Source organism: Rhinatrema bivittatum, chromosome 4 (assembly GCF_901001135.1).
Source record: "Rhinatrema bivittatum chromosome 4, aRhiBiv1.1, whole genome shotgun sequence".
Lineage (NCBI taxonomy): Eukaryota > Metazoa > Chordata > Amphibia > Gymnophiona > Rhinatrematidae > Rhinatrema > Rhinatrema bivittatum.
In genome coordinates this window covers 163,923,732-163,948,115 of record NC_042618.1, presented here as the reverse complement: position 1 = coordinate 163,948,115, position 24,384 = coordinate 163,923,732, and the positions used below count along the sequence as shown (strand labels likewise).

The following is a 24,384-nucleotide window of genomic DNA, read 5'->3' as shown; positions in this document are numbered from 1 at the left end:
TCATGGCCTGCAGAGCTGGCTTTATCCTTTTCTCCCAGCTCCATTTGGGTAAAATCGATTTCCTTTTTATAGTAGTGTTGTCAGGAACTGCTTATGTTAAACATTATACAAGAAGTTCCACCCAGAATTAAAGGAGCATACTTTTCAGGATGCTCATATGTGTTTACACATGCCTACAGTCTGCATATATGCATGGATCCAAAAATCCCCCCCTCCCCTTTGTTGGAATCCCATACATACATTTATTTCATAAGCCTGGAAGCAAAAAAGAGATCAAAATCTGGAGCCAGCTTACAGTGGCTTTAGATTGGAGGTGATTATATGTGGTAAGAGTGCAAAAATATAGATAGATAAGAAAATGTCTCTTCTGTATATTTTGATGGGTGTAACACTATTAGTAGTAATGAAAGTACATTGTTATTATTCTGTTGCAATTATGCTTGCCACTGGTTTTATGCTGTTGCTGTCTTTTTTTTTTTTTTTTCCCCAGAGCTAAATATGCAGTGAGTGCTATCAAGAAAAAAGTGAATGACAAAAACCCACATGTGGCTCTGTATGCACTAGAGGTAACCTTACTATGCTCTGTACATGTAGGAGAGAGGATGTTACAGTGTGCCTACTCTCTACTTTTTTTATTTATGTCCAATGTTCTATATCAGGCGATCAGTCAATTACTTGTACAGAGATTTCTGCAGCTTGTCATACAGTCATTGGGTTAAAGCAGACTGTAGCATGTAAGATTTTTCAGAAATCTAAATCTCAAACTAACAGACTTAATAGCTGCATCCAAATGAATACATACTGGTATTATTATATATATTATATATTTTGAGTTTTTCTATACCGGCATTCGCGATGGGAATCGCATCATGCCGGTTTACAATTAACAAGGGGTGAAAAGGAAGATATAATAAGAACATTAACAGGTGCTGAAAGAAAGGTTGCAGTTACAATAAAACAGGGAATTACACAACTTGGAGCAGTGAAAAGGCGATAGGAATTTAACAGAGAACAAATTTGCCAATTAATGGTGTTTACAAAGTTATGGAATTTGTAAAGTTATTGATTACCATGTTAAGGTAAAGTCTGAGCGTCAGTTAATGGTTCAGTTGGGGTCTGGAAAGGCTTTTGGAGTCCGCATAAGTGGAGATCGATCCATGAATGCGTCCACAAGATATATTACTTTTGCTGGTCATATAATGGTATATATGATCCTCCATGCACAAATTGTTTAATTTGTGAACTGAAGAGAATACACGTAAGCCCCTGAGGCAGCCGTCTTGATACGGTGAAACTCGGCCAGAGTCTGGCCACCTTTGTGTCTCCACTTCAATAAAGGAATTTTATAAGACCATTGGCATCTATTCCTTTCTTCATCCTGACGGCTTTTATAGATCGCCTTCCTTTGTGTTTTTTGGGATTCTCTGTAGGACTCTCTGGGTCTGGAGGAGGTATATTTTCTGAATGGGATTTGTAGGTTAAGCGGAGAGTATTGATGGATGGCTTTGTAGATAGTGGTAATGGACTTATATATGATTCTATAGTGAATTGGCAACCAATGTAGGTCTTTGAGGATTGGAGATATGTGGTCTCTTCTCCTTGTGTTTGTCAATATTCTGGCTGCCGTGTTTTGAACCATCTGAAGGGGTTTAGTGTGAGATGACGGGAGACCTAGTAGAATAGAGTTGCAATAATCTAATTTAGAGAAGATTATTGATTGCAGGACTGTTTTGTAGTTGTAAGAGTGGTTTTATTCTTTTTAAGACATGAAGTTTATGACAGCAGTCCTTGGTAGTTTGATTAATAAATGATTTTAGGTTTAGCCGGTTATCAATGATACCGTGTTTCCCCGAAAATAAGACATCCCCCAAAAATAAGACCTAGTAGAGATTTTGCCGAATTCTTAAATATAAGACCTCCCCCGAAAGTAAGGCATCCCTTATAAACAGGGGCGGATTGACCTATCAGGGGATCGGGCTTCCCCCGGTGGGCCGGTCAATCCTGTGATGTCATTTAAAAAATTTTTTTTTTTTTTAATAGTTTCCAAAGTATTAGGGGCAGACGCGAGCAGTGGTATCCCGAGGGGAGCCGATGCGCCCGGGCGCTAGGAGGCTCATGCGGCCGCTGAGCCTCCTTGCCCAAAGAAAAAGATCACGTTCAAATGCGTTGATGCTCTTCCTCCTTCCTGCCTGTGCGGCCCGGAAGTAAACGTTGCCGGAGCCGCATGGGCAGGAAGGAGAAAGAGCATCAGCGCTTGCAGAAGAGGAGCCGCCGCGGGCTGCTGCGAATCCCAAGTCGCAGCGGCCCAAGAAGAGGAAGAGGCCCGGTAGCAGGGCTGAGGAAGAGGCCCGAGAAGTTCAGGGCCGCTGCAGAGCCCATCCTGTGGCGACCCGCGAAGAGGAGGCCCAGAGGTGAGAGAGAGGCTGAGGGTCTATAGAGGGTGGGTGCGTGCGTGTATGAGATGAGTTGAGAGAGTGTGTGTGGGAGTGAGGATCTGAATGTTTGCAGAGGCAGCATGTGAGAGCCTCTGTGTGTGTGTGAGAGACAGTGTGTGACGGTGAGAGCCTATGCTTGAGCAAGACAGCATGTGGGAGTGAGAGAGAGCCTGTGTGTGTGAGCGTCAGACAGCATGTGCCAGTGAGAGACTGTGTGTATGAATGATTGTATGAGAGACAGCATGTGACAGTGAGAGCCTGTGTGTGTGTGAGAGAGAGAAATGCATGTGAGAATGAGAACCTGACTGTGTTGGAGGGAAGAAGACGGAGAGAAAAGAAATACGGAAGGAAAAAAGGACAATATAAAAGGAATTGGCAAAAAAATAAGAAAAGCCTGTGACCAACCGATTAGAAAACTAACATCAGCCAGCAAAGGTAAAAAAAAATAAATTACTTTTTAGTGATTGGCACATGTAATCTTTGGGAATGTGCAAGAATAGCACTTTCTCTATGCGGATCTCACAATGTACGAGATCAGCATGGAGAAAGTGGAAGCCCACGGGGCCTGCACAGAGGCGGCAGCAGAATGGGCTTCAGTGTCAGTAGCAGCAATCGGCACCTCCCCAATAGCCATGTGGCAGCAGTGACAGTGGCATCAAGATTACTGACATCTGGGGATGGTGGCAGTACCAAGCAGTGTGCAGAGGTTCAAAAGCAGCAGAGTCAGCCCAAGCTGACTACCATGAATGCTGCACACTCTTACCTCTCTCTGACAGCACACTGGTGGGTCATGGCTGACGCAGGGGCAGCCAGCAGCTCTATTAGACATCCCCTGAAAATAAGGCCTAGTGCATCTTTGGTAGCAAAAATTAATATAAGACACTGTCTTATTTTCGGGGCAACAGGGTAGCTCCTAGGTCTCTTACTTGTGAGGTTTATAAGTTGGCTGGTGGATTTGTGGAGATGTTACTGTTTTCAGGGGAAATTAGAAGGAGTTCGCTTTTTGAAGAATTTAGGATTAGGTTTAGACTGGAGAGGAGGCCGTCGATTTCTAGAAGGCAATTTTCCCAGAATTCTAGAGTCTTTGTGCAGGATTCTTTGAGGGGGATGACGATCTGGACATCATCCGCGTATAAAAACTGTTTAAAGTTCAGTTTGTTTAACAGTTGGCAGAGGGGGAGAAGGTAAATGTTAAAGAGCGTGGGTGAGAGGGAGGAGCCCTGCGGAACTCCTAGAGAGGAAGGATAATGCTGAGATTCTGTGTGTATTTTGACCTTGTAGCCTCTGTTCCCAAAGAATGATTTGAACTAGGACAGTGCCGTGCCTGTTATTCCAATGTTCGCTAATTGATTTAGGAGGATGGAGTGGTTAACAGTATCAAAAGCGGCCGAGAGGTCCAGGAGGATCAGTAAGTAGGCATGACCTTTATCGAGGCCCATGATGAGGTAATCTGTCAGGGATATGAGTAGTGATTCAGTACTTAAAGATTTTCGGAAGCCATATTGGGTAGGGAACAGTATTTGTTCCCTACCCAAAATGGCTTCCGAAAATCTTTCTGGAAAGGAAGAACAGGACAACAGTAGTTGTTGTCCTGTTCTTCCTTTCCAGTTTATATATTTTAAAAACTTGGAATGTGGTTGTTTTCTGAGGGAACAGGTATAGTTTTCCATATTGACCACCATTTCTGGTTTCTCCTATCTCAATATCCTGGTGGGTGATTCCTGTTTTATTGAGCTTATGGTAATACATTTCTTAGCCAATGGGTTAAAATCTTCAATAAGTATTTTTCATAATCTGACATATCTTTCATAATCTCAGAATATGAATGAGTGGGTCTAATGTGAAGTCTATTTCCCTATTGACCCTTTCCAAAATATGTATATGCACTGTCCCTTGTTAAATTTTCTCCAGCATTTTTCTCTACTTTGTCCCTTATATTTACTGTTGTACTGGTGTTATACTGCATTTTTTCCATTTTCATTCTCTGTTGGAGAGATCAAACGAGTGAGGATGTTTAAGCAATTGTTAGGCTTGAAAATAAATTACTCCTACATCTTTCCTTTTTAGGCGTACTAACTGAAATTTTGCTACATTTTAGTATTACACCCAAATAAATAATAATAAATATGGGTGTAAAAAAAATTAGTTGGGATCAGCCAGGGTTTGTGAGTAAATGAAATTGTTTGGCACATGAGGCAAACAGTGGCTAGAAGCACACAGTGCTTTTGGTGTGGACTCTTGGAGGTAGCTTGGATACATTTTGGGTTTAAGTTGATATTGTCAGTTAGAACAAGGTCCTTGGTGATGTACACAGAATATCGAGCATTGCAAACAAAATGAAATCCTGGAATTCTTTCTTCAGTATGCACAAGATAGCCCTGTTCTTACCCTTTTTTGTATTAGCTATTGACCCTTCAGTTATTAACCCGAGAGACTTCAAGAGAATAAAAAATGGGCGTTGTGAAAAGAAAGTAGCTTTATTTGCAGTTGACAGTTTGTTAGTAAATTTCAAATTCCTGAAAATGCTCCTGTGCATTTTGAAATGTATACATTGGTCTTGGGGTTTATTATAACTTTGGAAAAAGTCTGAGGTGGGATTGCCAACTATCCTGATTTCCCCCCCCCCCCCCCCCCCCCCGGACTGTACAGATAGTGGTATTGTACTCAAAAAGGAGGGCTAAATGTTCAGAAATGTCCTGATTTTAGCTCTCCAACTGATCTGCCCTTGTAATTATACAATATAGTATATGCTTTGGTTTCTATTCTATAATCAATATGTGTTGGATACACTTATTTGTGTAACTTGCATAGGCATCAAACCTAAAATGTTATAAAACAGTAGTTTGGCCCCTGGGATGTAAAAGAAGTTTGAGAACTAATAGTCAAGATATAAGGATCCAAAGGGGTAGATTTAGGGGTAACATCAGAATTTATTTTTTTTTTATTTTATAAAAATGGTGGCTGCATGGAACAACATCTCAGTGGAGGTAATAGAAGCAAAAACAATAATTTAGGAAAGCACTGGACAAATACAAAGGTTCATTAATTACAAAGAAATTAAGGAAAGTCAGAGATCACCTAGGGTCTGCAGCATTATAATAGGAAGTAAATTCGGCAGACTAGATGAGTCCTTATCTGCTATCATATTCATATTTCAGTGTCTTTCTAATGGTGAAGAGTGGCAATAAAAGATGCATGTGAGTGTGAACCCCATCAATGAAGCTATTAAATAGCATACCAAATGTTCAGAAATTTGACAGTTGAAAGTTGGCAACCCTCATTGGAGGCTCTGCTTATTATTGAATCATTTATCTCTGCAGTGAGCATTTATCTCTGCAGTGGGCAAGGAGACACATTGGGTTTCCTGTTCATACCTCGTATCAGTTCAGACTCCTGAGTTTTGCCTCCCTGCTACTTCACCTAGTGTGCAGACTAGATGCAGTCCCTCAGTATTTTTCTGCCTCTTGCAAATGGTAGAGGTGTAAAACCAATCTGGAGTTAATTTAAAAAAAAAAAAAAAAAAAAAAGGATTTTCAAGAGCTTCCTCCGAGTGGGTTGTTAGGTCCCTGGTGGGGGCTATCCTCCCTCTTTGAGGTGGATGAGCAGATTGACCTTTGCTGCTGGCTCAGCCCTGGACCCCTTGATCCCCTGGAGAACTCTGAAACCAGTAGCTCCTCTGCAGCATTCAGGAAAGTATTTTTGTGTTTATTATGGGAAAAAAAAAAAGAAACAACCTGATTGTTTTATATGGCGGCTTAGAGAGAGGTTCTCTACTTCGACTGGTTCTCTTGAGTGATTGGTGGTCACACCAGGCATAGGTAAGAGCCGGCAGTAGCGGGGGGTCCCAGCATTGATGCAACAGTTGCAGCGAGCAATGAGGAGGCAGCGTATGTGGGATGCACATGGTGCGGCCATGGATCGCTGCAAGGCCTACTGCTAATGCTGGAATATATGTGCCTGGCACATACATTCAAATTTGTGCACGTGCTGCGTCTCTTGGGGAGGAGAGGGCAGCTCGGCCAGTGCAGATTACATTTTGGCACGTAAAAGACCTGCAAGATCATTTGGGACCCACCGCACATCCTTTTCCCGTGAACCATGGGAATGGTGGCCATCTTGAGGCCAGTCGCATCGGCACAGGAGCTTCCCAGAGAGGCAAGGGGTTCCCATCACCTGCTGTGCAGAGTCCCGCTGAGAGGCTGGAAGCCTTGGAAGATGAGGCTTTAATGCAGGAGAATTCGTAGGATTCTCAATCCTTTTCCTCAGATTTTGTGTAACTTCTGTATAGAGTCTATCTGGTTAGAAAGGCAGCAGGGGAGAAGTGCCCTTGTACCCAGGGTCAGTTGCAAGGTGAAAAAAAGACATTGCCCAACATCCGGAGGGTGCTTAACTTGCCTGGGCAGCGAGGTGGCCTTTTCTTACTGTAAATGGTGCTTTCCATAGGATGAATTAGCCATTCGTTCCCGCCCTTTTCCTCTGGACAGCATCCCTACATGTTATGGATGAAATCTTTTTTTTCACTTTGATATAAACTGAGGAGACTTCTGGAAGGCTCATTCGTGCGGGAACTACTGCGCATACCCAGTAGGGAGTAGGGCAAAAAAAGCCTTAGCTTTGAGAGACAGCTCTGCCTAATGCCTCCTTGATGACATTGCCCATTCAGCATGGCTAATTCATCCTGCTAACTACAGAAACAGTTTAAGGTATGCAAATGTGCTGCTTTGCTAAATTTTTGTACATCACCTTGGGCAGGCTTATCAGTAAACAAGTAGCAAACGAAATGAAATTGGATTACAACTTAATGCAGGAGCATTCACCTTCAGAGTCCAGTGTATGGTTTATGCTGACTTGTAGAAATAATGCAGATGTTTAGTTTTGTAAGTATTTTATGACTGCAAATAAATACCATATGGCCTGTCCACATTTTGAAGCCTTTGTAATCTTATAAGGAAGGACATTTGTCTTGTTTCCATCATGAGCTGAATTATTGTCGTTGACTAAATAATATGCTTGCAAATATTTTGAAGGCAATTTTTTTTTTGTAATTTTGAATACTTTCAGTTGTTCAGTTCCATCTCACGTGGTGAGAGACCTGGTGTAAACATGAGGTCCAATAGACTTATCATTTTTGGGAGTTATGTCTTTGATTTTATGAGCGGTATTCATAAGTGCTGCTCATCCATGGACTGAGATTATTCGTTACTGGTAGACCTGTGATGGGACTGGACTACAGAGAGTTTGACTCTTTAATGTTGTCCCATGTGCTATAGTAATACATTCACTAATTGTGATGATGATTTTAAGTTTGGAAGTCCTTTCTCTTTGGGGAGTTGTAAGATTTTTAACTTGACTTTGAGGCATGTTCCTCTTCAAGTGATTTGAGAGATCTTGAATTTAGTTTGATAAACACATCTTTTCTCAAGCCACCTTTTATCATTCCTGCCAGTGTGTTCTGAAGGACTTTAGAAGCTCATGGTTAGGGTTGGTAAAATGAAAGTTTGACAATCACAGACACTTGTGTACAGTTCTGGTATAGTTGTAGAACCATTGAATGATCTCTTAGTCATTGCTGAGTCTCCTTCTGCAGGGCGGCTGTAAATCAGTGTCTGTGATCACTGTGGCCCCAAAATCTTTAACATATTAATTGTGAGAAAATAACACAAAAATAGACAAAAGCTAAAAGAAATGCAATGCAGCAGCTAATGATGAGAGCAGATTTCTCTCTGAGGTTCCCATTCTTGAGTGTCCCTTTAAAAGTCCCGCTGCTTCTTTGCAGGTACTGGAATCTGTGGTAAAGAACTGTGGGCAGACAGTCCATGATGAGGTGGCAAACAAGCAAACCATGGAGGAACTGAAAGAACTGCTCAAGGTACAGAGAAGGGAGGAAGTAGCTCACAAGTTTGCAGTGAACATGACACATGCTCTCCCCATGCTTTGTTTTGTGCTTCTGACCCTCTAGATGCCTCTTGGAGGATTTCCTAACCTGTGAGGCATGGTATTTTTAACTTCCTGCTGATGACAGTATGGTCACCTGAGACTGTAAGGCTGAGCAGATGTCCCATGGTTGACTCTTGGGTGTGGTATTCCAGGTTCCCTGTATGTACCCGGATCAGTCCAGACTGCTGGGTTTTGCCTCCCTTCCAGCAGATGGAGACAGAGAAAGTTTTCACAGGCACCGTCTCTTAACTTTGTGTGCCACCTGTCTCCAGCAGATGGAGGTGATGCAAAACCTGTGGTTCTGATCCAGCTATACATAAAAAAAAAAAAAAAAAAAATCAGTGGTACTACAGGAACAAAAATTAGCAGGTATGAACAACTTTCCTATAGCCAATCTGTCAAAGGCAAAACTATGGAAATTGAGGACATTATAAACCTATATTTTCTGTCTCCCTTTTTCATATAACTTCCTTTCACTTTTTTTCTTCTGGTATCTTTTTTTCCCCTCTGTATTTCTGAAGGACAGAGTCTCTTAAAGCTGTGACTATGTGAACTGTGGAGATTTGCGCTTCAGTCTTTTTTTTTTTTTTTTTCAGCTTTTGTTCCCCATTCCCTATAGTCTGCTTTTCAGCTGTAGAATACAGTGTTGTGCTATTGAGGTCAGATGGTGTTTATAGTTTGATCGTGCTCAGGTGCAGGAAGTGCATGTGGGTGTGTTTTGCACTACTGCCCTTGCAGACTCTTTACAGTTGAGCTAGAATGGTGCTTAATTCTCTCACATCCTTAGTTTCCAGCTGTGACAGATCAGTGTGTTTTAGGACTAACCATCTTTTTAATGTGCTTTCATTTTTCTTTCTTTCCCAAACAGCGGCTGGTGGAGGCAAATGTTCGTAATAAGATTCTGTACCTGATCCAAGCCTGGGCCCATGCCTTTCGCAATGAGCCCAAGTATAAAGTGGTACAGGACACCTACCAAATCATGAAGGTGGAAGGTATGGGCAGCTGATGGCAGCTTGTAACTCTCTAGCAGTTGCTTCTCAGTATTTCCTGTTTCGGTAATCTGTGGACACCTCAGTGACTGGGAATCATGTGACTTACAGCAGGGTTCCATTCTCCATGTGATGCCTGCGTGATGCTTGGCTCTTCAGCTGTTCAAGCTATATTCATACTTTATATGATCAGCAAATAATGCCCCGATATATCTGGATTCATAATGGTAGTAGCAGCTAAGCTAGGAGCTTTTTCAGGACTTTAAACATTACTAGTTTCTCAGGAATAAAATAGGAATTAGATAAATAAGAGAGGTGGTAAGGATTTTATCTTCTGAGAATTTTATAAAATAAATTCTGTTAGCGGCGGAAGAAAGAGCAGGACATTTCGGCCTTTGCATGAATTCTGCACAGCTTAGCTGTTCTTTGCTTCACATTATATCTCCTGGAATGGGAAAAGAGCCTCAGGACAAAAGGGCAGTGCTGGGGGGACAGAAGGATTGGGGGAAACCTCAATTCTGAGCAGGTGCTGAAGGCCTGGTGGGGGGGCCTCAGGACAAAGGAGCCGTGCTGGATGGAGGCAGAAGGATAAATGAGTTTCGGGTGAGAGGGACAGTGCTGGACAGTGAAAGGAAGAGGGGGAACCTTAAAAGGCCTGGATAGGGAAGCCTCAGGACACAGGCAGCGCTGGACAGCTGAGGGAAGTCTCGAGAGGAGCCATCCTGGATGGGGATAGAAAGATGAAGGGTCCCTCAGGACAGAAAGATGCTGCATCATGGGGAAAGAGAAACACAATACTCAGACACAAACAGTAGCAGAGGACAGGAGAAAGGGTGCAACGCAGCTGACATTCATTCTCCAGTCTTTTCCTTAAGATACCCGTTTTGTACAGTTAAAATGCTTTGGCTCTCAATCACTGGAGTTGCTAAATCTTGAATTCAGTTATGGCCCTAGAAAATGTTATGGCAGAGCCACTTGGGCCCTGACTGGCAAGAACTGAACATTGCCAGTGTGGACCATGCCATGTTTGGGCATAAGTGAGATAGTCATGCCTAGTGCCTAGAAATTTGATGGATTTATCTGCCATTTTTAGAGCTGATTATCTGAAATGTTTGTCATTGACTGGTATTTAAGGTTAGGTTAACAGCATTAGTTTCACACTGATAATGGTGTGGAAAATTCTGGCTGATTGTGTGTGTTAATCTGTGGATATTCTCTGATTATCCCTGTTTATGCAGGTCATAATTTCCCAGAATTCAAAGAGAGTGATGCCATGTTTGCTGCTGAGAGGGTAAGTTCCTGTGGAATTCCTCTGGGAATCTTAATTTAGACTGAGTTAATTCTGAGAGACAAGGTTGGAACTTCAGTGCCTTGAACTGGATGCATGAGGGTGGCGTGGGGGTTCCTGGGTTAGAGAGGAGTCTGTGGGTCTGGCAATGTTGATGGTGAGAGATGGGATTTTTCCTCTTTTCAAGGCTCCTGATTGGGTGGATGCTGAGGAGTGCCACAGATGCAGAGTGCAGTTTGGAGTGGTGACCCGGAAGGTGAGTCCTCTCATGCCACTTATTTTCTACATTTTCTACTCTTGGCAGTGGCTGCTGCCCCCTAGCTGAATGGCTCATGATATTTTTGCTGACCAGCTGCTCAACATCTCTGACGTACACTCTCCATGCCACTTGTTGGCCAGCAGGGACTACCACAGTGGCAGCCATCTCTCCTCCTTCCTCAAGCCTGAGCGCACCACCATCTCCATGGCACACCCATCCAGCCATGATGAATGGGAGATCTGAACCTGCAACTCCCATACCACATTTAATGATGTGGAATAGCGGCAGTGATTACATTATGAATCTCTTTGGTCTTTATTTGCCAGTAGATCTGTGGGAGTTTGTGTATCGCTTTATTTTTCTGTAGCCCAAAGATACAATTAGATTAAATTGTATAAATGAAACCCAAGGCTGTGCTGCCTTTCTTGGTGAGAGAAACAGAAAATGACGGCAGACTGTATGGCCCATCTAGTCTGTCCATCCATCCAATTTAGCATAATAATTCCCATCACTTCCTTAGAGATCCCCTATACGTGTCCCATGCTTTCTTGAATTCAGATACTGTTTTTGTCTTCACCTCTTCCATTGACAGGCTGTTCCATGCATACACCACTCACTCTGTAAAGAAATGTTTTGTAAGATTACCCCTGAGTCCACCTCAGGAGCAAAGAGTGAGTTTCTATAGACCTATCCTGCTAATGTTTGCCTGTTTCTCTGCAGCATCACTGCCGTGCCTGTGGGCAGATCTTCTGTGGAAAATGCTCCTCAAAATATTCTACCATCCCCAAGTTTGGCATTGAGAAGGAAGTGCGGGTTTGCGAGCCCTGCTATGAACAGCTTAACAAGTCAGTATCTTCCCTGTGGAGAAATCGTCGGCAGGGCTGTGACTAGAATATGGGGGGAGCAGAATAGGGGCCAGAGGGCTGTGACTGTGATGACCCTATAGTCAGGAATTTGGCTTGGGTGTGAAAATGACATTGATAGTTGTAGTGTGTGGGTTATAACGCTGTGCTTCTCAGTGTTTTATTTTCTCATACCCTGTACATACCCAGATCAGTCCAGACAGTGGGTTATGTCCCCTTTCCAGCAGATGGTGTCAGAGAGAAACTTGAAAGGAGCCCCTATATAAGCAGGTGCATCCTCTGCATCCCTTCAGTATTCCTCTGACTCCAGCAGATGCAAGGTTTAGAACCTGCGGTCCCCTCCTTTCTTTCTTCTGGTTTTAGAACACTAGCTTTCTTCTTTCTTGTTGGCTTTTGTTCTTCTTTTGGATGGATCAAGTTTAATTTGACAAAAAAAAAGATTCAGACTGTAAGAAGTTAGAGTTCTCAGTGCCGGGGCACTAGCAAACTTGCAGGCAGAACTGTCTCCATATTTTGCCTTGTTTTTGGTATTCAGGGTAAGTTCTGTATGATTTTCTTCTCAGGTCTGAATGTGTTTCTGTCACTTTCTGGGGTGATTGTTGGTGGTCCAATCACTCCCCCTTCTTCCAACGACTCGCTGCCCTGAGAAGCCGTTTTTCCTCAGGGCGGCATTCCTCTGCTCAAAAAAAAAAAACAAAAACAAACAGGAGGAGATTTCAGAGGGAGTTTACTAAAGTCGTTGGTATTTGAGCGGAGGTTTATTCCCGCTCTAGTCTGCATTTGAGGGTGATTTCTTAATCAGACAGCCTGTCTCCCTCCCCCATGCCGTGATTTTCGCGATGTGGAGCCTGCGGAGAGCCCGGATCGAGGCTCTCCAGAGAAGGCCTTTCCTCCAGGTGCCTCCCCGGTGGGGAGGGTTCATTGAGCCCAGCTGCTCGATTTGCAGCACATTCGCAGTTGCGCCGGCCTCCGGGGGGACGGCAGCTAGGGTGTGCATTCGTTTTGAACTTATAGGTAAAACGCAACTTTTTTTTTTTTTTTTTTAACTTAAAAAAGTGATGAGGCGAAAACGATCGGATTTCCAACTTATTCAACATAGCTATGTCAGGAGGGCCCCCCCAAGCTGGCCAAAAGTTCCTTTTGGGTCCAACGAGGGTCCTGGAGCGAACCCGCGGGGAATCACGTGACGTCCGCGTCACTCCGACGTGACGCCGACGTCACGTGCTCCTCGCAAAGGAGTTCAGAAATGGCGTCCTGACTCCCCGCTAGACCACCAGGGAGTTTTGGTAAGTCTTGGGGGGGGATTAAGGAGGGTGAGGGGTTTAAATTTTTATTTAGGGAATCGGTGCACGTATGGACATAGACTCAACTTATGGAATTCTCCATATGTCCATATTGACCGAAATTGACCCCCCCTTTCGACTTATGGACTTATGAACATAAACGTTTGGTCTGCACATCCCTAACGGCAGCCCCGTTCCCGTCTAGTGTGGGAACAGTGGCCATTTTGTTTTCTGAACCGGCTGCTTCAGCGTAGCCCGCGGGGGACTCGGAGCTCGGATTTTCACCGTCCCTGCCTCTTCTCACCCCCTGGACCTCACTGCAGCGTCGGGGGCTCCTCCCGACCCCCCGCCCCCCCCCCCCCCCCCCGGGCTGTTTTCGACTGATTTTGTTCTTCCACAACGCTTATCTAGCTCGGCTGGGACAGCAGCAAGTGCCAGTTCCTGGACCACCCCGTCCCAAACAGATTAGATTAGAGCTACCTAGCGATAACACGGGGTCTCGGACTGCCCCGGGGACCTCCAGGGTCCATCTGGTCCCACAGCCCAGTGGTCCAGCTCCTGCGTTTCAGGACCCTCTGCTTCCTACCTTGCCTGATCCTGATTTGGATGATCAGGCGGCGCACATACATGTCGAGGGAGATGACCCTAGGGTCCTGCACTTTTTCCAAAGGGAAGAACTGGATTCTCTAATTCCCCATATCCTGAGGGAATTAGATATCTATTTTCCGGAGGATACCCCTGGAACCAGTACTGCGGCTAAAAAGGAGGATCCCATCCTGGCAGGGCTACGTCCACCAGCAAGGACTTTTCCTTTCCACGAGATGCTTCTCCAGTTGTTATCCAGGGAATGGGACACCCCTGACTCCACTCTGAGTGGGCAGAGCTATGGACAAACTCTATCCTCTCCCTGACGAGTACCTCAAGCTCCTCAAGGTACCCAAAGTAGACTTGTCGGTGAAGGCGGTCACTAAACAGACGACTATCCCGGTCATGGGTGGAGCTGCTCTCCGGGATCTCCAAGACCGAAAGCTTGAGGTCTAACTCAAGAGGATTTTTGAGGTGTCTGCTGTTCTCTCATTCAGCGTGCGGGACTCAGATGGTTTCAACAACTGTTCAGTGCAGAAGATCTGCCTCCAGAGGAGGCAACGTTTGGAGTCTGTCATAGCTTAAGGAGCAGATGCGCTACACGACCTCCTCCAGGTTTTGGCCAGATCAATGGTCTCTGCGGTATCTGCTCGACACTTCCTTTGGCTTCGCAATTGGTCAGTGGATTCTTCATCCAAGCAGCAGCTGGGATCTCTACCTTTTAAAGGGAAGTTGCTCTTTGGAGAGGACCTGGAGCAGATCATTAAGTCCCTTGGGGAGAATAAGGTGCATAAGTTGCCTGTGGATCGACCACAGAATTCCAGACCATTCAGCTCTTCCAGGAGTCGCTTCAGGGATCAACGACGTTTTCGCCAGTCTAGGCTGGTCTCTGAGGCAGCCTTTGACTCTGTCCCAGTCCTGGTCCCATTCCTTTCGAGGTCGCAGACCTGCCCGAGAATCCCTCCCAGGGGGGGTTCGTCCAAGCCTTCGCAATGAAGTTGGGCCGGCCTGCTCCTCAACACCCAGGATAGGGGGACATCTTCGTCTATTCTACGAGGAGTGGGTCGGATCACTGGGGCCTGGATATTATAAAGCACGGCTACGCTTTAGAATTTTCTCAACCATTAAGAGAGAGGTTCCTTTTCTCCCCGTGTGGACCAGCGAAAAAGCAACTCATCGTGCGTCAGACGCTCGACAGGCTCTTAGCTCTGGGAGCCATTCTTCCTGTCCCACCAGCGGAGCAAGGGTCAGGCCATTATTCCGTTTACTTTGTGGTCCCCAAAAAGGAAGGATCCTTCCAACCAATCCTCGATCTCAAGATGGTCAACAGAGCCCCCAAGGTCCCTTGCTTCAGGATGGAAACATTGCGGTCCATCATTGCGGCAGTTCACAGGGGGGGAGTTTCTGTCTTCCTTGGATCTGATGGAGGCTTATCTCCATTTTCCGATCCTCCAGGAGCATCAGCGTTTTCTGCAGAAAAAGCGCAGAAAACCTACCCTTCGGCCTTGCAACTGCTCCCTGCACCTTCACCAAGGTCATGGTGGTGGTGGCTGCGGCGGCCCTATAGAGGGATGGAATTCTGGTCCATCCCTACCTGGACGACTGGCTCATTCGGGCAAAGACCAGGGTCCTATGTCTACAGGCCGTCGAAAGTCCCTGGCATGGGTGGTCAATTTCGCCAAGAGCAGCCTCACTCCTTTACAATCTCTCGACTTCTTGGGAGCACACTTCGACACCATCATGGACAAGGCTTTTCTTTGCCCAGATCGGGCCCTGTCACTCAACTCTCGGGTACAGAGCTTCAGTTGCCTTCCGCTCCCCTCGGCATGGGACTATCTCCAACTTCTGGGCTTTATGGCTTCAACTATCGATTTGGTCCCTTGGGCTTTTGCGCATATGCGACCTTTGCAGAGAGCTTTACTCTCCTGCTGGAAACCGGTGTCACAGGAGTTTCAGGTCATCCCACCCTTATCGGATCTTGCCAAGGACAATCTGGTTTGGTGGCTCAGTCAGGACCACTTGCTGAAGGGAGTGGACCTGGAGGTCCCCCAGTGGGTAATAGTCACCACGGATGGCAGCCTCTCGGGATGGAGGGGCTGTGTCGAAAGCAATCGACCCAGTGGCAGTGGACGTCTGTTCAGGCGTCTTGGCCGATAAATCATTTGGTAACCAGAGCAGTCCGCCTAGCTTTGAAGCATTTCTTCCCCCTTGTTCACCATCGGGCCGTGAGGATACTCTCTGACAACGTGACCACAGTTGAGTACATCAATTGTCAAGGAGGGACGAGGAGCAGTCATGTCTCTCTGGAAGCGGACAAGCTCTTGACATGGGCGGAGTGTCACCTCTCTCGCCTAGCGGCGTCCCACATAGCCGAGGTGGACAATGTGCAAGCGGATTTCCTAAGCAGACAGCACATAGATCCCAGAGAGTGGGAACTCTCGGAGGACGCGGCGACTCTTCTCTTCCATCAGTGGGGAACCCCCCACATGGACCTCATGGCCACGCAAAGGAATGCGAAGGCTCCGCACTTCTTCAGTTGCAGAAGGGAATACAGCGCGGAAGCAGTGGATGCCCTGGTCCTACCATGGCCACACCATCTCCTGCTCTATGTGTTCCCGCCATGGCCCCTGGTGGGAAAGGTAATCTGGAGAATAGAAAGCCACCAGGGACCAGTAATCCTAGTAGCGCCCGATTGGCTGTGGAGACGTGGTTTGCGGATCTGATCAACCTCAAAGTGGACTGTCCTCTTCGCTTGGGGCATCTACCGAACCTCCTACGTCAGATTCCAGTATTTGTCAACAGGGCAGATCGCTTCTATCTTGCAGCCTGGCTTTTGAGAGGCGCAGGTTAAGAAGACGAGGTTACCAGGAGAGTGTTATCTCAATCCTCCTCAAGGCCAGAAAGACATCAATGTCCCTCTCCTACATCAGAGTATGGAAGGTTTTTGAGGTCTGGTGTGAGTCCATCAACTTGGCTCCTCGTCACGCTTCAATTACTGAAATCCTGTCCTTTCTGCAGCTGGGTTTGGAGAAGGGTTTAGCCTACAATTCTCTCCGAGTACAGGTGGCAGCCCTCTGTTCTCTCATCAGACATCTGGATGGGGCCCCTCTGTCCTCTCATCCTGACATAGTTCGTTTTCTGAAAGGGGGTCAAACATGTGAAACCTCCGGTCCATGCTCTATGCCCTTCTTGGAGGCTCAATTTAGTACTCTGGGCCCTGACCGGCCCCCCTTTCGAACCATTAAGAGTGCTATGCTTAAGGATTTAATGCTCAAGAAAGTCTTCCTGGTGGCCATTATTTCTGCCCACAGGATCTCGGAACTTCAAGCCCTCTCCTGCAGGGAGCCCTACCTCCGTTTCACGGATTCCGGGGTATCCTTCACCACAGTTCCATCTTTTCTGCCGAAAGTGGTATTGGCGTTCCATGTGAATCAATTGGTGGAACTTCCATCCTTCTTGCAGGAAGACCCCCCAGAGAGCTCCGCCACCTTGATGTCAAACGCGTTCTTATTCGCTATTTGGAGGCGACCAACAATTTCCGCTTATCTGACCACCTCTTCATCCTCTGGAGCGACCCCAAGAAGGGCAGAAAGGCTTCTAAAACCTCCATTGCTTGTTGGTTAAAGGATGCGATTGTCTCGGCATATGTGGGAACAGGTTGACCACCTCCAGCGGGGCTCATTCGCTTCGAGCTCAAGCCGCTACCTGGGCAGAGAGACAGGCGGTATTGCCACAGGAGATCTGCCGTGCTGCTACCTGGAAATTGCTACATACCTTTGCGCACCAGGGTTTGGCTCTTTTGGCGCTCAAGTCATTCGAGCAGGGCTTTCAGGGGCCCACCCTATGTAGGGAAGCTTTGGTACATCCCACTGTCTGGACTGATCCGGGTAAATACAGGGAAAAGAAAATTATTCCTTATCTGCTAATTTTCTTTCCTGTAGTACCACGGATCAGTCCAGATGCCCTCCCTAAGATTATATGGGGTTGGGATTGTCTCTTAGCTGTGGTGTGCATCTATTCCTGACACTTAATGTCATTGGTACATGATTCTCTTTGCAAGTTCTTTTTATTGTTCACACATTTAGTTTTGTGTTTTTTTTCTACTGCTGTTCTAGTTGCACAGTTCTAGTATACTTGCTCCATCCAATGTTTTCTCTATGCTTTGATATTCTGAATACTGAAGGGATGCAGAGGGTGCACCTGCTTATATATAGAGCTCCTTTCAAGTTTCTCTCTGACTCCATCTGCTGGAAGGGGGACATAACCCACTGTCTGGACTGATCAGTGGTACTACAGGAACGAAAATTAACAGGTAAGGAAGAATTTTCTTTTTGTACCCTTCCACTCCCAAGCAGTGAGCAATCGCAGCACAACTAATAAAGCAGTTTACATACGGATCATAATACAATTGTGAGAATAGATCAAGGGAGATCTATACAACAGAAAACAAAATCTCCTAACTGGAGTTAGATTTACAATCCAAATAGAATTTGGACCCCAATCCAGAGATAACATTATTGTAAAGCATTGACAAATATCATAAAAACATACCAAAGCTAGTAAAAGGTCCAGTGCCTGACAATCAGGACCCAAAATAATCTCAATACCAGCACTGTGATAAAATTATTATTTAAAAGCAGCCTTGCATAGCTTCCTATAGGTGACAGTCTGTTATTAGCTTGAGATTTTGCAGGATGGTTTGCACAGTGAATTATTAGTGTGCAATAATTTAATTTTATGCAGAGTTTTTTAAATTACAAAAATTGAGAAGATTGCAGGGTTCACCCTGGAACATACCCCTCTATAGAGGGACTGAGTTTTTAAGGCTTTATGAACCAAATAGATTATTTTAAATTCCCTGTGCGTACCTGGATCAGTCCAGACTCCTGGGTTTTGCCTCCCCTCCAGCAGATGGAGACAAAGTTTTGACAGGCTCTGCCTTACATACAAAAGTGCCACCCACAGTCTGCCGTATTATTCTGTCTCCAGCAGATGGTGGAGATGCAAAACTCACAGTCTATACTGGTAACTTAAAAAAAAAAAAAAAAGATTAGAATAGTGTTAGTCAGCTAGGACTTGGTTTAAAAAAAAAATAAATATATATATATATAGTCTGTAACAAGAAGAAGAAAAGCTTCAATAGATTGGACGGAGAGTGTCCTGGGGCCTTCCAAGGGGTTGTGTCAGGTCCTGAGGGGACCATCCCCCCTGGTCTTTGAGGCGGCTGCGGCCAGGGTCGAGGGTCCTTTGGTGCCAAGGTGCAGCAGTGCTTGGGGTGATACCGGGGAGCCCGGATCACTCATCCCAGCAGGACCACACCAGAACAGGACAGGATCTGCGCTTCAGGTTGTAAAAAAAAAAGAAAAGTTTTCAAACTTAAGGTCGGCTCTTCTTTACTTTGTTTTCACTACTGCGGGCAGAGGGGGAGCTGATTTTGGTACTGAATTGTCGCTAGCTTGCATTGTTAGAGTAAAAAAAAAAAAAAGTTATTTTTCTTCAGTCTCCCTCATGCTGCGCCGAGCATTGTGCCGCACGCGCCTCTCCCGCGATGGGTTGTATATGTCCTGCTTTCCCGGGGGTGAGGGAACCTCTGATGCAGGCAGGGTAGGGGGTGATTCTCCGTGGGAGGTTGGTCGCGATGGCTTTTGGCAGTCTGCCGGCGTCTTCAGGCAGCCAGCTCCTGCTGAGCACGGGAACCGGCGCCATTTTGGGAGCCTTCTCTTCGGCAGCTCAGCTCATGGTGGGGGAGGGGAATCTCCCATCTCAGCTGTCGCAGCAACCAGCACCAAGGCCTAAATCACCTATGCTGCTTTACATGTGCAGGGAGATGAGAGAGACACAGATTCCACTGATTCTTCCTCCTCCTTTTCCTCAGAATTCGTTTTAAGGCTCCATAAGGCCTTTAAGGCCAGAAAAGCAGGTAAGAAGCAGTCTTCTAGTAAGACAGTCTCTTCCTCTCCTCCTTTTAAATCTAGGAAGCAAACCCGGCCTGAGGGGCCAGGAGGGCCCGCGAAAGCAAAGCGTCCCTTACGTTCTGTGGCTCCACAGACTGACTCGGACACATCCTCGGACACGGATGATCCAGATAGTCCGGATCTTCCAGCCCAGCTCCCGAGCGGGGTAGAGGGCGAGGGGGACCAGCAGCAGAGTGCTGCTCGAGGGTCCCTTGTCATAGAGGGGGACGACCCTAAAGTGGTGTGCCTTTTAAGGATGGAGGAACTGGGGCCGCTCATTCCTGCCATTTTAGGAGAACTAGGAATTGACGCACCTCCGGAGGAGTCTCGCCTGGGGTCTATGGACCCTGTGTTATTGGGCCTGTGGGGTCCGCCTGCGTCCTTCTCTTTTCATTTTTCAGCTACGGACCTAGCTGAATGGGGTCTGTAGCTGACCCTGGGATGTCTCAGGGAATGGGACACCCCAGATTTGGGGTTGAAATTCTCAAAGGCAATGGACAAGCTTTGCCAGAGGAAGCTTTGGAGATCCTGAGAGTTCCAAAAGTAAATGCAGCAGTGTCAGCAGTCACCAAAAAGACCACTATCCCTGTCACAGGGTTGGCAGCCCTCAAGGACCTGCAGGATCGAAAGCTGGAAATGCAGCTTAAGAAACTTTTTGAGGTCTCAGCACTGGGAGTCCGAGTGGCAATGTGTAGCAATTTTGCCTTATGAGCAGGACTCTGCTGGGTCCAATAGCTCCATGCCAATGATTCACTATCTGAAGAAGAAGCTCTTCAGGCAGGGCACCTCGAGGTGGCGGTGGCTTATAGTGCGGATGCCTTTTATGACCTGCTATGGACGTCGGCCCGGTCCATGGTCTCAGCTGTTTCAGCACATAGATTATTGTGGCTACGAAACTGGTCTGCGGACGTTTCATCGAAGTCACAGCTGGGGTCCTTGCCCTTTAAGGGCAAACTTCTGTTTGGACAGGAATTGGAAGATATGATTAAGAGCTTGGGTGAGAATAAGGTTCATCGACTACTGGAGGATAGACCAAGGTCAAGAGGATCTTTTTCTTCTAGGGCTCCCTTTTGTGGAAGTCGTCGCACTTGAGCACCCAGAACGACCACTTCTTCCTTTCGGCAGAATGTGGGCAGACAGCAGTCATGGGTCCCAGTCCTTTCGTGGATGACGTTTTGGTAAGCCTGGAAACTCCCAGTCTACTCCAGGTGGTAAATCTTCACAATGATGGGCAGCCGGTCCATTCCTCGGGTCCAGTTATAGGGGGCAGACTGTCTCTGTTTTTCGAGGAATGGACCAATCACATCAGACCAATGGGTTCTTTGTGATAAACACGGCTACGCTTTAGATTTTGCACGCCGTCCACGCCCTCGCTTTCTAGTCTCTCCATGCGGGTATGCCGCAAAGCGTCGAGCGGTAAAGCAAATATTGTAGCGTCTCCTCGATCTAGGCGCAATTGTTCCGGTTCCTCCGGCAGTACAACAAAAGGCTCGTTATTCCATTTACTTCATCGTACCAAAAGAAGAGGGGTCCTTCCGGCCAATTCTCGATTTAAAACGGGTCAACAGATGTCTTCGAATACCCCGCTTCTGCATGGAGACGTTATGATCTGTCCTTGCGTCAATTCGACCGGGGGAGTTTCTGGCATCTCTGGTTCTGGCGTAGGTGTATTTGCACGTCTGGATCCGGGAGGATCATCAGATTTCTGAGATTTTTCATCCTGTGACGGCACTACCAGTTTCAAGGTCTAAGCTTCGACCTTGCTACAGCCCCCAGGACATTCACCAAGATTATGGTGGTGGTGGCAGCGCAACTGTGCAAAGAGGGGTTGCTGGTGCACCCGTACTTGGACGATTGGCTGATTCGGGCGAAATCGGAAGTGCTTTACAAGGCAGCGATCCGGTGTGTTCTGCAGTTCTTGAATGTGCTCGGCTGGGTAGTCAACAGGGCCAAAAGTCATCTAATTCCCTCCCAATCGTTGGAATTTTTGCAGGCTTTGTTCAACACCAAGCAGGGAAGAGTTTTCCTAATGTCCAACCGCATTGTCAAGTTGCAGGGACAGGTAAGTTTTTCTGTCCAAGCATCCTCCGAAGGTATGGGATTACTTACAGGTTCTAGGTTCTATGACTTCCATGCTAGAACTGGTTCCCTGGGCCTTCGCGCATATGCAGCCTTTGCAGTCAGCATTACTTTCCCGTTGGAATCCAGTTTCTGAACAATTACATCGGCTCCTGCTGCTGACAGTCAGCTCGGTCCAGCCTGGATTGGTGGCTACTCTCAGACAATTTGACCCATGGCGTTCCCTTGGTAGTCCCGGAATGGACGGTGGTGACCACGGATGCTAGCCTCTCTGGCTGGGGAGCGGTTTGTCTGCGGAAATCCATGCAGGGGCAATGATCCTTGGAGGAGTCTCGATGGTCAATCAATCGACTAGAGACCAGAGCAGTCCGGCTGGCATTGCAGGTCTTCCTCCCTCTCATCCAGGGGAAGTCGTTTACAGTGTTGTCCGACAATGCGACTACGGTAGCTTACATCAGTCGCCAGGGAGGAATCAAGAGTCAGCCGGTGGCATTGAAGGCTCGCCTGTTAATCAGTTGGGTGGAGCGGAATCTGGTCAGCATTGCGGCGTCTCACATCGCCGGGGTCGACAACGTTCACGCGGATTTCCTAAGTCGACATCATCTTGATCCAGGAGAGTGGAAGTTGGCGGACAGAGCCTTTCAACTCCTTTTTGACAGATGGAGCACTCCTCACATGGATCTGATGGCGACGCTCAGGAATTCCAAGGCTCCGTGCTTCTTTGCTCACCGTAGAGACACTGGAGCAGAAGGAGTAGATGCTCTAGTGCTTCCTTGGCCAACGGGAGTCCTGCTTTGTCTTTCCTCCTTGGCCTCTAATCGGCAAAATCCTCAGGCGCATAGAGAATCACCCATCGGATGTGATCTTGGTGGCTCCAGAGTGGCTGCATCGTTCTTGGTTTGCAGATCTGGTCAATCTAGCGGTGGAGGGTCCCCTGCGGTTCCCGCCTCTTCCGAACCTTCTTCATCAGGGGCCCTACTGTTTCAATCAGGCTGATCGCTTTTGTCTGGCGGCATGGCGTTTGAGAGGCACCATCTAAAAGGACAAAGGTTACACCGATGCAGTGGTGACCACTCTGAGTTTGCGTAAACAGTTGACTTCCCTTTCGTATGCCTGCATCTAGAAGGTCTTTGATTCTTGGTATATGGACTGGGGGGTTATGCCCACCTGGGCGTCCATATCGGATATCTTGTGTTTCCTTCAGGCGGGGTTAGCGAATGGTTTATCGTGTAATTCCTTGAAGGTGCAAGTGGCGGCTCTTGGATGTTTATGCGGTACCATCCATGGCATAGCGTTGGCCGCGCATCCTGACGTCTCCCGCTTCCTTAGGGAAGCGAAGCATTTGCGTCCTCCGGTGAGTCAACCATGCCCTTCTTGGAATCTGAACTTGGTCCTTACGGCTTGTGTGCACCGCCCTTTGAGCCTTTAAAGAGGGCTATGTTGAAAGATCTCACATTGAAAGTGGTATTTCTAGTGGCAATTTCCTTGGCTCTCAGAGTTTCCGAGCTTCAGGAGTTGTCGTGCAGAGAACCTTTCTTGAGAATATCAGATTTGGGGGTCTCATTATGAACGATTCCTTCATTTCATCCAAAGGTAGTTTCCTCCTTTCATTTAAATCAATCAGTGGAGCTCCCGTCCTTCTCTGATCTGGACAGGTCAGATCCTCTCTCTAAGGACTTAAAGAAGTTGGATGTGCGTAGGGCTCTGCTACAGTATCTGGAGGTTACCAACAGTTTCGAGTCTCTGATCACCTCTTTGTCCTCTGGAGTGGTCCGAAATGAGGGAATCTTGCATCTAAGACTACAATATAGAAACATAGAAATGATGGCAGAAGAAGACCAAACGGCCCATCCAATCTGCCCAGCAAGCTTTCAGACTTATTTTTTTCATTCTTATCTGTTACTCTGACTACTGAGTTCAGGGCCCTTATTGGTAAATTTTCGGTTCTAATTTCCTTCCACCCCTGCCATTGATGTAGAGAGCAGTGCTGGAGCTGCATCAAAGTGAAAAGTATCAAGCCTAATTGGTTAGGGGTAGTAACCGCCACAATAAGCTTATTTGTTTACCCAGCCTGTGCAATTTAGTCCTTGTTGGTTGTTGTGTGGATATAAATCCTCTTTTCTTCATCCCCCCTGCCGTTGAAGCAGTGAGCTGCGCTGTATATGTATTCAAATTGAAGTATCAGGCTTACTTGGTTTGGGGTAGTAACCGCCGCAACAAGCAAGCTACTCCCACACTTATTCATGAATGCAAATACTTTTTCCCACGTTTCCTCTTGCTGTTGAAGCATAGAGCAATGTTGGAGTTGCATTAACTATGTGTATGTTTATTGAATTAAGGGTATTAATCACCAGGTAGTAGCTGTCATTCCCGCAAGCCACCCCCAGGCCTCTTCTCTTCATTCACATCCTCTAGACTTTATGGATCCACAGTGTTTATCCCATGCCCCTTTGAAATCCTTCAGTTTTGGTCTTCACCACTTCCTCCGGAAGGGCGTTCCAGGCATCCACCACCCTCTCTGTGAAGAAATACTTCCTGACATTGGTTCTGAATCTTCCTCCCTGGAGTTTTAAATCGTGACCCCTGGTTCTGCTGATTTTTTTTTTTTTTCCCCCCAACAGAAAAGGTTTGTCGTTGACTTTGGATCATTAAAACCTTTCAAGTATCTGAAAGTCTGTATCATATCACCCCTGCTCCTCCTTTCCTCCAGGG

The 24,384-nt window shown here is 46.5% G+C and overlaps 1 protein-coding gene across 5 annotated transcripts in view; it reads left to right on the top strand.

The window, feature by feature from the left end:
• Positions 1–24,384, top strand: part of HGS (hepatocyte growth factor-regulated tyrosine kinase substrate) — a 95,959-nt gene that overhangs the window by 802 nt on the left and 70,773 nt on the right. For all 5 annotated transcript variants that reach the window (XM_029599106.1, XM_029599105.1, XM_029599104.1 and 2 more), the window contains exons 3-8: positions 491–566; positions 8,212–8,304; positions 9,241–9,364; positions 10,600–10,652; positions 10,837–10,905; positions 11,629–11,753. In XM_029599106.1, coding sequence (XP_029454966.1) covers positions 491–566; positions 8,212–8,304; positions 9,241–9,364; positions 10,600–10,652; positions 10,837–10,905; positions 11,629–11,753 — 540 coding nt within the window. The remainder of the gene's footprint in view (positions 1–490; positions 567–8,211; positions 8,305–9,240; positions 9,365–10,599; positions 10,653–10,836; positions 10,906–11,628; positions 11,754–24,384) is intronic.